Raw genomic sequence first — 12,758 nt, forward strand, 5'->3', positions numbered from 1 at the left:
TCACATCAGGCTTTCACTTGACAAACTGAGGTATGCTAGCATACTGCCTCGCAGTGACTCTCTGCATGGACACTGGAGTTAGACCTGAGTTTAAATCTAGAGTTGTTAGAACTTGGGTGACTCACTTAACCTCTCCTCTATAAAATGGGAGGAATGCTGTACTAACCCTGGTGGTATAGTTGTAAGAATTAAGAAGATCATGATCAATGAAATACTTAGCACTATTCCTGGTTGAGAAATAAAACCTATTTTTATGGTAAGGCAAGACAAATTTAAACAAAAAAATCTTCTCTGACCTTTGGCCTCCTCTCTCCCCAAACTGTGCTTTGTGTATCAGCATTATGCATTGACCAAACCAGTCAGGAAGCAACAGTTAGAACTGGACATGGAACAACAGACTGGTTCAAAATAGGAAAAGGAGTACCTCAAGGCTGTATATTGTCATCCTGCTTATTTAACTTCTATGCAGAGTATATCATGAGAAACGCTGGGCTGGAAGAAGCACAAGCTAGAATCAAGATTGCCGGGAGAAATATCAATAACCTCAGATATGCAGATGACACCACCCTTATGGCAGAAAGTGAAGAACTAAAGAGCCTCTTGATGAAAGTGAAAGAGGAGAGTGAAAAAGTTGGCTTAAAGCTCAACATTCAGAAAACGAAGATCATGGCATCGGGTCTCATCACTTCATGGGAAGTAGATGGGGAAACATTGGAAACAGTGTCAGACTTTATTTTTTTGGGCTCCAAAATCACTGCAGATGGTGATTGCAGCCATGAAATTAAAAGAAGCTCACTCCTTGGAAGGAAAGTTATGACCAACCTAGATAGCATATTGAAAAGCAAGAGACATTACTTTGCCAACAAAGGTTCGTCTAATCAAGGCTATGGTTTTTCCAGTGGTCAGTGTGGATGTGAGAGTTGGACTGTGAAGAAAGCTGAGCACCGAAGAATTGATGCTTTTGAACTGTGGTGTTGGAGAAGGCTCTTGAGAGTCCCTTGGACTGCAAGGAGATCCAACCAGTCCATCCTAAAGGAGATCAGCCCTGGGTGTTCTTTGGAAGGACTGATGCTGAAGCTGAAACTCCAGTAGTTTGGCCACCTCATGCGAAGAGTTGACTCATTGGAAAAGACCTTGATGCTGGGAGGGATTGGGGACAGGAGGAGAAGGGGACGACAGAGGATGAGATGGCTGGATGGCATCTCCGACTGGATGGACATGAGTTTGAATGAACTCCAGGAGTTGGTAATGGACAGGGAGGCCTGGCGTGCTGCAATTCATGGGGTCGCAAAGATTTGGACATGACTGAGAGACTGAAATGAACTGAACTGAAACCTCCATTATCAGGAAAAATACCCTCTCAACCATAAAGAGTAACATTCTCCTAGCCTCAACAAGGCAACTCCTTAAACAATAGCATTTCTTCTTGATCTTCTAATGGGTCAGATGACCTACCTCGATGCCACTTAAATATGGATTATGTAAACAGTCATTAATATGTCATTTGATGTACAGATCTCAAACTCAAAAAACTTACATAACTGTGCCTTGATTTCTAACCAACAGAACAGTACTGAGAACTTTCTGAAATGCCTTTCTGTGGTTACAATCCTCAAATCTGGTACAAATAAAATTCTCCATGTATTTTTTAAAATCTTTTTTGACATTAATTTTTTGTCAATATGGGGCATAATAAACAGTAAATAAATCTTAGCTTTTCTCACCTATGTTATTACATCAGGCATGCAGGTATGTTTGAAGTACACCTGGTGGCTCAGACAGTAAAGAATCTGTCTGCAATGCAGGAGACCCAGGTTTGATCCCTGGGTTGGAAAAATTCCATGGAGAAGGGAATGGTTCCCAACTCCAGTGTTCTTGCTTGGAGAATTTCATGGACAGAGGAGCCTGGTGGCTACAGTCTATGCGGTCACAAAGAATCAGACGTGACTGAGTGACTAACACTGCAGGTAGGTTACCTCTAGCCTACCAGGAGGCAGCATATTTGTCATTTGAGAGGGTAAAACCCAACATCCTAACAACCACAATAGGTTGACTATCTACATTTGCCCTTGCCTAGAATAATGTTGTGAAGTAGGAGGAGAAAATAGTTAAATATTGCATGAAGAATGCAATTGTACTTTCTCCCTGAATTCCTATTTTGCTTTTCAACTTTTAAACTCCACTTTATTTAAAAACATACTTCCAACCATTCCAAAGTATTTTCAGGTTGGAAAGCCTTTTTGTTTCACAATAAGCTAACTGCAGGTGCAAACTCAAGGGAGATAGACCTTGAAATTTTAAGTATGTTGCCATGGTGATGGCTTGCAAGATTGTGTATGAGTTTCATCTTAACTCTCAAGCATTCAACCGAGTTCATACGTGGAGGGTCAAATCATTAGGCACACAATGTTTGCCATTCATTGGGTCCCGAGAGGTTTAGAAATAACGGTCTCTGTTGCTTATAGCAACCAGAAATCACAAAAATTCTGTCTATATATCTATTTATCTATCTTTGTATCTATCTAGCTATTTATGCAAGTGTGGAGATCTAGTTATTTATTACCTACTCTTAACTAGCCAGTCTCATCAGTTTGGCTGCTTTAAGTAAAGCTGTATACATAAATTCAACAGTATCATTTATGCCATTGTTATAAAGAGGTGCAGTCCCAATATGAAATAGCTTTAAAATTATTCTACTGAATTTCACATTAATTTCTTCTTCAAAATGGATGTATCCCTATAAGAAGCATGATAATTATTTAGGGATGTTCAGTTAAAGCAAATTTTCATTCTAGTGAAATGCAGAGGAGTTGCTTTTTAAAAAGGTCCCATCCTATAATGCTGGAAAGAGGATTAAAGTGTATAATTTGAGTCACTGTCAAATGCCCTCCATCCCCAAGCAACACTACCACTACCAAAAGTGAAAAAGCATACAAAAGAAGTAAATGCATCTTATTTGAAATATCAGTATCTTAATTGCTGTTAAATGTTTCATCTGATGCTTCTGAATTCCAAAACCTTCACAAAGAACTCATGATTCATTGGTAATAAAAGCAGTAATTCTTGACAAAAACATTTTCCTGCCATAAATGGCATCTACAGAACACTAACATTGGAAAGTTTTAATGTTATTGATATAAGAAATAATTCTTAACAAATTCTCTTCAAATTACAAGACTTTTTCCATCTAAAATGGTACTATGAAAATTAAGCCAATAATAAAAAGATTCAGTCATGTGGGGGCGGGGGTGCGGGAATGGATTTCTAAGAGTATATAGTTTTTAGATTTCCTAGCAAAAACTTTTGTTGCAAAGGATCCATCAGGATACACAGTGCCATACATAAAATAAGACCACAAAGGACTTATATTTGGTTAGTCACAAAACCTTCACAAAAATGTTATTAGCTACCAAAATCTGGCAGTTATTTAAAATTCACTTCCCACTCCAGTACTCTTGCCTGGAAAATCCCATGGACGGAGGAGCCTGGTAGGCTGCAATCCATGGGGTCACGAAGAGTCGGACACGACTGAGCGACTTCACTTCGACTTCACTTTCACTACTTTACTTTGACCCTTCTTCCAAAACACACAAACACATGTTGCAGAGAAGAAGCCTATTTTGACTCCAAGATGGAAACTCTTAGACTTGCTTTTCGCTGCTTTTGTTGTTAGAATCAAACATAATAGCCTGCTTCAGAGGACTCTGCCCCTCTGCTTGACTGTAAACTAAAGTGCCTTTGTTCACCTCAAAGAGAGAGAATCTGACCCTGCCCACCTATGAATAGCTACAATAAATAGAAGAGATTAACACACCCCTTCCAAAGGCTGGCTATTCCTGGAGATGTTTTGCAAGACCGAGGACCCTTTTTCTTTATTTCCCCATTTCCTCTTCCTCTCTATTCTGCCTTTGGACTCTAGTTTCTAATAGCTTCTCTCTCTCTGACTCTATAAAAGAAACGGGCATGCAGACCCCAACAACTTCGTTACTTTGAGATACTGGTCTGCCATCTCAGTCAGCTGGCTTTTGAATGAAGTCGTGTTCCTTGCCTCAATACCTTGTCTCTTGGATTTATTGGTCTAGCGTGCAGCAAGCAGAGTGAGTTTGGACTCAGTAACACACACACACACACACACACACACACACACACCAACTCTCTCTCTCTCCTTCACACTCCTCGATTTAACAGCTCCTTGATACACTGTGAAACTATGGTAGCGCTTCTCTCCCCTCCCCCATTCTAAGAAGCCTACAGCAGTGCTGGAATTAAACAAATGAGAACACAATAATTAGCTATGCAAACTGTCAAGTAGATCTAAAAAGAAAAACAACCCAGAAAACACAACAATCAGCAGTTTCAAGTTCTAACAAGAATCTACATTGAGTTCCCATTTATTTTAAACAAAAATAGATTAGGTCTTTGAAAAATGTTCACTGCAATTTCCATGGAAATAGGGCAAATCAGCTAATAAGTCTTTTACATCTCTAATTTCTCTGATGCTGATATAGTATAAAAGTCTTTGATCCTCCACTCTTTCCATGTGACTTCTGTTCTACTCTTCCATAACCAGATTTATTCCTAAGGTGAGTAGCATCTAAAATGGTTCCACAGGTAAGTGGGTCAAATCACATGCTGTGACCACCCTAAAACCTCAAATCTCCCGAGTCTCAACACAATAGCTTTATAAGAGGTAACAAAGTTAAATGGCAAGCTGGAAAGTGAAAAGAATTCTTAAATTATCTGGTGCATTTGTGTATGAACAGAAGGGAACAGACATTCCCTTCTTTGGGTGGAGAGTACAGGCTACACAATCTGTAGCTAAATCTCTGGGGATCCTTTACTATCTTCCCCTTCTTATAACCATGTTGAGTCCCTGTGAAGCAATACAGATTACCTCCAACATAACACGTGCTTTATCTGAAGTGTCAATCTAAGGCTAACATTGACAGTTAATGTCCCCTTAACCCATTATGCAGCCAGTAATAGAATTCTTTTTTAAATCCAGAATTGTGATAAACACAATTGCTTTGAAATTTGTGTTTGCTTTAACTCTTTTATCTTCCAACTTGTAGAAGAACTGCCTACTTTATAAAACTGAGATTGTAAGATGGGATGCCTGAAACTAGTCTGGGATAGGGCACCACTTTCTGAGGTCAATCATTATCTAACCCACTGACCTGACACAAATCACTCTCCATTCCAATATAAGTAGGTTAGTGTAGATGACTCCTCAGGTCCCTTTAAAGTGTAACAATCAAGGGTAACACAAGAGAACCTTCTGGTACAGATAAATCTCTTGATTTTGGTGGTGGGTATAAGTTACACATGTGATAAAACTGCATAGAACTTTATAGACCCACATGCACACACACATAAATGCAGGTATATCTGGTGAAATCTGAATAAGTTCCATGATTTACATTCTGGTTTTGTTATTGAACTATAGTTATATAAGATGTAACATGGGGGGAAACTGGATAAAGGGTGTAGGGAACCTCCTGTATCTTTCTTTGCAACTATCTGTGAATCTATAACTGTTTCAAAAATGCTTTAAAATATATAATACATGCATGCATACATAAATATAATAATCTGATTTCATGAAATGTCTTGTTGACCATCAAAGATAAATGCCAACACACAGGGCCTGCTCTTGTTGTTGTTCAGTTGCTGAGTCGTATCCAACTCTGCGACCTTGTGGACTGTAGCATGCCAGGCTTCCCTGTCCCTCACCATCTCCTGGAGTTTGCCCAAGTTCATGTCCATATAGGGCCTATTGCTTTACCAATAAAGTGAAATTCATTGGTTCCAAATAATCCACCTTTCAGCTAAATGGGACAAGTTTTTACCTAAAACAACTAGTGGTTTCAAACTGGTTAGTGGAACTTGCCTGCTGGTCCAATGGCTAAGACTGTATGTTCCCAATGCAGGGGTATGGCTTTGATGCCTGGTCAGGGAACTAGATCCCATGAAGTGAAAGTCACTCAGTGGTGTCCTATCTCTGTGACCCTGTTGACTATACAATCCATGCAATTCTCTAGGCCAGAATACTGGAGTGGGTCGCCTTTCCCTTCTCCAGGGAATCTTCTCAACCCAGGGATCGAACCCAGGTCTCCCACATTGCAGCTGTATTCTTTACCAGCTGAGCCACAAGGGAAGCCCAAGAATGCTGGAGTGGGTAGCCTATCCCTTCTCCAGTGGCTCTTCCTGGCCCAGGAATCAAACTGGGGTCTCCTGCATTGCGGGTAGATTCTTTACCAATTGAGCTATCAAGGAGGCCCCAGATCCCATATGCCACAGCTAAAAGATCCTGCATGCCACAACTAAGACCTGGTACAGCCAAATAAACAAACAGATATTAAAAGTAGCTAGAATATTGACTATTTCACATTGATGTGAATAAGGAAATTGTCACATGACAGGTTGTTACTAGTGGCACCATTTTTGCCAACCCTTCTGTTATTTATTCTTGAATACTGCACCCTAAGGATTAAGACACCAAATAATTAAAATTTTCAACAACATGTCTTTCACTTTAAAGAAAATTAAAACAAAATAGAAATAGAATAAAACAAACACAATTCTAAAGGAAGTATCAGAGAGTTACTAAAAATTGAATTTCTAATATTTATTTGCTGAGGATTCTACAGTTTCCGTTTAATAAGCTTCTCCTATGATGAGTAACCTTGCTGTCTATTCCTAAAACCCTGTGGAATCCTATTCATCTAAAAATTAGGCTGTGCTCAATACATTTCATGTCAATGTCACAGAATCCAGTGGATTCTTCTGACCTTCATGAGGTCTAAAAATAATGGCCATTGTCTTAGTGATTTTGTACCTATATGTTGGTCAAAGTTTGATTCTTAAGTTTCACAAGTGGGGCAAAAGAAAGCAAAATAGATGCCCATAGCTGACTTCTATAAGAGGTAAAATAGGTGAAAAGAGGCAAAGCAAGCAGGAAACCATAAAGAAGAGTGAGCAGAAGGAAAGGGGAAAGGTAAGAAAACACTTCCCTCATGTATGTTTCAGGGTGGTAGGGGAATCTCGGGACTTCCCTGGTAGCTCAGCTGGTAAAGAATCTGCCTGCAGTGTGGGAGACCTGGGTTTGATCCCTGGGTTGGGAAGATCCCCTGGAGGAGGGCATGGCAACCGACTCCAGTATTCTTGCCTGGAGAATCCCCATGGACAGAGGAGACTGGCAGGCTATACTCCATGGGGTCACAAAGGGTCGTATATGACTAGGCACAGCACAGAGGAATCTCAGTTCATTTTACAGATAAAACCAATAACAGAGGTATTTTAGACTTAGAAAGTAGGTCTAATGTCTCACCAGTGAGATATAAAATAGGTCTTGGGTTTCAGAATTCCAGAAAAAGATTTGGAAGAAATGGAGAATTATGAAATTTACAAATCAAAGTAAATTAATACATCAAATAACTTCTACTCCAGGACTAGCCAACTAAAATGTGTCTTTTGCTCTCTTGTGGCAGCAAAGATTTCACTTCTCTTAAACACCAGAGCTTAAGACACAGAACAGGAAAAGTGCCTAGAAGAAGATTTTCCTGTCCTTGAACATCTTTCACCAAATGATACAAGGTAAAACACACAGAGGCACTTCTCAGTCATCTCAATTAAAAAAGGCAAAGAAAGGTGAGTTACCTGCTAAAAATCCTTTAGAACCCAAGCATACTTCTCCCAGAGTTAAGTCTACCGGTTACTATAAATTTAAAATGGTAGAAGAGCTATTCTTGCCACCTAAGAAATGTCACTTATTACCTGGTTCTATAAGAATTGAGTCATTAGCCACTGCAGTTGCTGACCTATGGGTACACTGTGAGAATAATTTAGGGCAGAGATCAGGAGTAAGGCATTCTGTGCTCTGGGAAAACTAGCAGAACAGGCCATCAGAAATTTATATATTTCCAGGAGAAAAACTTCTGAATCTAGATTTTTGCATCTTCCCATAATCAGAAAATCATGAAAACCATGGACTGAGAATATCTACTCCTCATGGCTAGCAGCAACCTTCAAGCAGTATGTTTGACTGCCTATATCTCTTCACCTAACTCATATATACTGACCTACCTCTTTGTAGCAATGTCTCAAAGCTATCTGAGATGCTGTCCCTTGGCTATAGTCCTTGGTAAATCCCCCAATAAAAGTGAAACTCACAGTTCTCCTGTTGTGCTTTTTTTTTTTTTAAAGTTGACAATCCCAATAATTAGCCAAGAAAGATACTGGACTTAGAGTCTGTTATATAGGATGAAGTAAATCAGAAACAGAAAAACAAATATCATATATTAGCAAATTTATGTGGAATCTAGAAAAATGTTACAGATGAATCTATTTGCAGGGCAGGAATAGAGACACAGGCATAGAGAACAGGCAAGTAAACATGGCAGGAAGGGGAAGGTGGGACAGATTGGGAGATTAGGATTGACAGAAATACACTACCATGTGTAAAAGAGATACCTAGTAGTCGGAGAAGGCAATGGCAACCCACTCTAGTACTCTCCCCTAGAGAATCCCATGGGTGGAGGAGCCTGGTAGGCTGCAGTCCATGGGGTCATGAAGAGTCGGACACAACTAAGCGACTTCACTTTCACTTTTCACTTTCATGCACTGGAGAAGGAAATGGCAACCCACTCCAGTGTTCTTGCCTGGAGAATCCCAGGGACAGGGGAGCCTGGTGGGCTGCCGTCTCTAGGGTCGCAGAGTCGGACACGACTGAAGCGACTTAGCAGCAGCAGCAGCAGCAGCAGCAACAGTGGGAATCTACTATAAAGAACAGAAAGCTCACCTCAGTGCTCTGTGATCACCCAAATGCGTGAGATGGGGGGTGGTAAGGTGGGAGGGAGTTTCAGGAAGAAGGGGATACATATATACATATAATATAGCTGATTCACCTCATTGTACAGCAGAAACTAACACATTATAAAGTGATTATATTCCAATTGAAAGAAATTTTTAAAAAAAGACACTAAGGGTGGTCAAAGTGAAAGTCGGTCAGTGTGTCTGATTCTTTGTGACTCCATGAACTGTAGCCCACCAGGCTTCTCTGTCCATGGAATTCTCTTCTCCAGGGGATCTTCCCAACCCAGGGATTGAGCCCAGGTCTCCTGCATTGAAGGGGGATTTTTTTTACTGTCTGAGCCTCCAGGGAAGACCATGGGTGGTGAACATGTTTCAAAGCTGCTGTAACAGGATCCAGGCCTTCACGTGTCCATAATAGAAAAAGCTAATAAGAAGTGTCAGGCTACCATCCTGCATAACACTTCACCTCTCTTTGCTCTCCCTATCCCACAATGCATCCTGAGCTTCGTGGGGTCCAAGTAATGCTTTACAGTGGAAATGTTTCAAGCTAACTGTGTTCTGGAAGTCAAATCTATCATTATAAGATTTCATTAGAAGCTAAGTCTCTCCTACACATAACAATTTGTACTCCAAAATGCTGGTTTCCCAGAGCATCCATTAAATCCTGTCTGGGTTTAAATGCTAATAAGAAATAGAAAAAAAAAATTAAAAATGAAATCATTGTAACTTCTATAAATTAAGTCTTAATATTGTGTCAAAGTTTTAATATCATTTCCTATGTCTACAAATATTTCTCTGCTAAGTATTTCCACCTGCTATAGACATTCACAAACTATATAAGTTTTTATAGCTAAATTACGAACACCCATAAAAATTATTTGCCCTACACATTTAACCTTTGGTCTCAATATAGACTCACTTTCTTTTTTACATTTATAGGAAAATGCTTACAAAGTCTTGTTCTCTGAGGATGTCATTGGTACTGATTAAATTTATTTTTCATAAATCTTTATTGATGATGAGAATTTTTTACAGACTGTGCTGTTGATTGCTTATGTTACCTCTTTCTTTACCACTTTCATTAGAAGCCTCATTGTACCTTGTTCTCTTAGAGAAGAATTTGAGACTGATTTGGGGATGAAGGAATTTTAGTCCAGTGTATACAGCACTTTATGAAACATTTATTGATATAAAGCCTAAAAATACACATGGTAGGTACAGCATTCATGTGGGTAATTATTTAGCAGATTCAGCCCATAATTTTACACCACAGGGTTCTTACTAGGAATACCAGAAAGGGAATCACAGTTTCTTGACACATGGTAATAAATATTTTCACTTATAATGAATAATTTAGCTCTTTTGGTATTCAAAGTATGAAAAATAGATCTGAAATAATTTCAAGATCTCTTTGCAAAGGTGAAGGTTTTGGAACACAAGGAGAAAACAGGCAGCACAGACCACTTTTCTCTTGTTTTCACAGAAGTACTTGTTTTTGTGATGCACATACTGCAAAAATTTCCCTCATTTGTCAAGATGATGTCAAAACAAAAAGATGTTGTTCCTTCTATAGCATTTCCTATTGTTAGTTTTAAGGATTCCAAACCAATAATTATCTGAAATTTACAGGCCTTGCACACAGAGTGCTAAGAAGCCTCTAGATTCTTCACTATGGAAATGGAAAAGGAGATTTCTCTCTAATTAATGCTAGCCATGACTGGAATTATTCTCCCACTAGTTTCAAAATGAACATTTCATAAGAAAACTCCAGATCCAGATTCATCTAAAAATTCAGGGGAGATGACTCAACAAAATGAAAAGCAGTCTATACTTTAAGGTCACTTTTCTTTAAAAAGTTTTTCTTTTAAATGAAATTCACAATTATTCACACTCTAAAATTATAAAGTATTAGAGCTACAAACCCCTCATCTTACAAATGGGGAAATCAAGTATCAGATTTTAAATAGCTAGTTTTTCACCACACAGTAGCAGTAAAACTTTCTCTAGTATAATGTCTTTACATAAACCTATTAAAGTAAAATGCTTTAAAATTGTATAGACTCCAAAAAATAACCTATTCACCAAGGGACATGTTGAATTTGAGGTGAACTGGGGCACCCTGGTGGCTCAGATGGTAAAGCGTCTGCCTACGGTTCAATCCCTGGGTTAGGAAGATCCCCTGGAGAAGGAAATGGCAACCCACTCCAGTACCCTTGCCTGGAAAATCCCATGGACGGAGGAGTCTGGTAGGCTACAGCCCATGGGGTCGCAAAGAGTCAGACACGACTGAGCGACTTCACTTTAGTTAGTTTGCTGCTGCTGCTAAGTTGCTTCAGTCATGTCCAACTCTGCGACCCCATGCACTATAGCCCGCCATGCTCCTCTATCCATGGAATTCTCCAGGCAAGAGCACTGGAGTGGGTAGCCATTCCTTTGTCCAGAGGAGCTTTTCCACCCAGGGGTCAAATCTGGGTCTCCAGCATTGCAGGCAGATTCTTTACCATCTGAGCCACCAGGGAAGCCAGAGGCAGCTGTAAGAATAGGTCTAGAATTCAGGAGAGCACTCTCTGCTGAGAATGGTAAAATTTCTCAAGGAAACTGAGAAAGAAAAAGAGAGTCTATGACCAACTTCAAAATAAAACTGACACTAATAAGGGTGGGAAGAAATAAAAATTGTTTTCCTCCTAAAATATTTGACTGAATGTTTCTTAGTAGAAATTCTGGGTAGCCCAGTGGGAAGAAATCTCTTAGGTATTTGTGGAAATAAAACCAATTGATGTCAAATTTTCCAAAAGTCGTTTGATGTCACTCAGTGGCATATATGACACAAAAATTCTAAAAAAGAAACCATTTCTCAAAGGGCATATTGAATGTTAATTCCTCAGCATTGACAGAAGTACAAAGCTTACATAAGATGCTAATGTTAAATTTATTTCTATAAATTTAAATCATTGCAAATTAAATAATTTATTTCAAAACTAAAATATAAAAGAATCATACTGATCTGATCAACTTATATGTAAATTGGTAAAATTAAAAATAATTATAAAATAATTATCTTTGAAAACAGATACAGATGCATTAATAAAGGAAAAGAATACAATTATAACCATAAAAAAGTAACCTATGAATTCTTTACTTTTGCAGTATTTACAGACACAAAATATATATTATCCTCATTTGAATGACATCTTTAGAAATGACCTTACACTATAGACTTTCAAATAAACTGAGCATATACATTTTTACTTCATCTCATCATTTCAAACCCTCAACCCTCTTCCTAAAGAAGTACAAAGGGTTGATGCATCATTTAGGGAATTGTTAAGGGAGAAAGAGAGGTTAAAGTCAGTGTTTATTTTGTTATTGCATCAGCAATCTCCTATTTAAAATGACTACATTTATTGCAACTAAAGTCAAGTATCAGGCTATCTGAACAGCTAGGAAGATAGGAATCTTAGAAACTTTTGTTGCTTGACTCCAGTCACCTGAGCTTACTGTCTCTAGCTTGAGATTTTGAAAAATAATCAAAACTATTCATTTTGGTATTTTAAACCTAAGGTTATTATTTCAGTCAGTTCTAATGAATGGTTCATCAAGTTTCCCATTAATTATTCATTCTATTTTAAACTACTTACTGAGAAAGTGATAATATTGATAGTAACTCAGTAACAGAGTAGGCTATTTACATAATTATCGCTTATTCAAAATTGTTCCAATCTATGCCAGACCTTTGCTTCCTGCCTATTCCCACCCATGTTCTAGTTTCTTTTGGTGGGGGCCCTTCAAAAAGAAAATAGAGTCAAAGAAGTAGAATTAGGCATACTGAAAATTATTGCTGGAGTAACTTACAGTTACACTTATTTATACCCTAGCAGCCTGAGATAGTTATACTTAATCTGAAGTGTCTAATTACTACTGGAAAAATGACTCAATATCTTAAG

At 38.6% G+C, this 12,758-nt stretch overlaps 1 protein-coding gene across 22 annotated transcripts in view; it reads right to left on the reverse strand.

Moving 5' to 3' along the window:
• The window catches only part of NRXN1 (neurexin 1), a 1,211,037-nt gene that overhangs the window by 45,042 nt on the left and 1,153,237 nt on the right, over positions 1 to 12,758 (reverse strand). The window contains exon 2 of one of the 22 annotated variants that reach the window (XM_040224821.1): positions 5,178 to 5,238. The exons of the other annotated variants lie outside the window; for them this stretch is intronic. Within the exon in view, the coding sequence (XP_040080755.1) occupies positions 5,178 to 5,198 (21 nt within the window). The 5' untranslated portion in view covers positions 5,199 to 5,238. The remainder of the gene's footprint in view (positions 1 to 5,177; positions 5,239 to 12,758) is intronic. 22 annotated transcript variants of the gene reach the window in all.

The sequence above is a fragment of the Oryx dammah genome, unplaced genomic scaffold (genome assembly GCF_014754425.2).
Source record: "Oryx dammah isolate SB20612 unplaced genomic scaffold, SCBI_Odam_1.1 HiC_scaffold_25, whole genome shotgun sequence".
Classification (NCBI taxonomy): Eukaryota; Metazoa; Chordata; class Mammalia; order Artiodactyla; family Bovidae; genus Oryx; species Oryx dammah.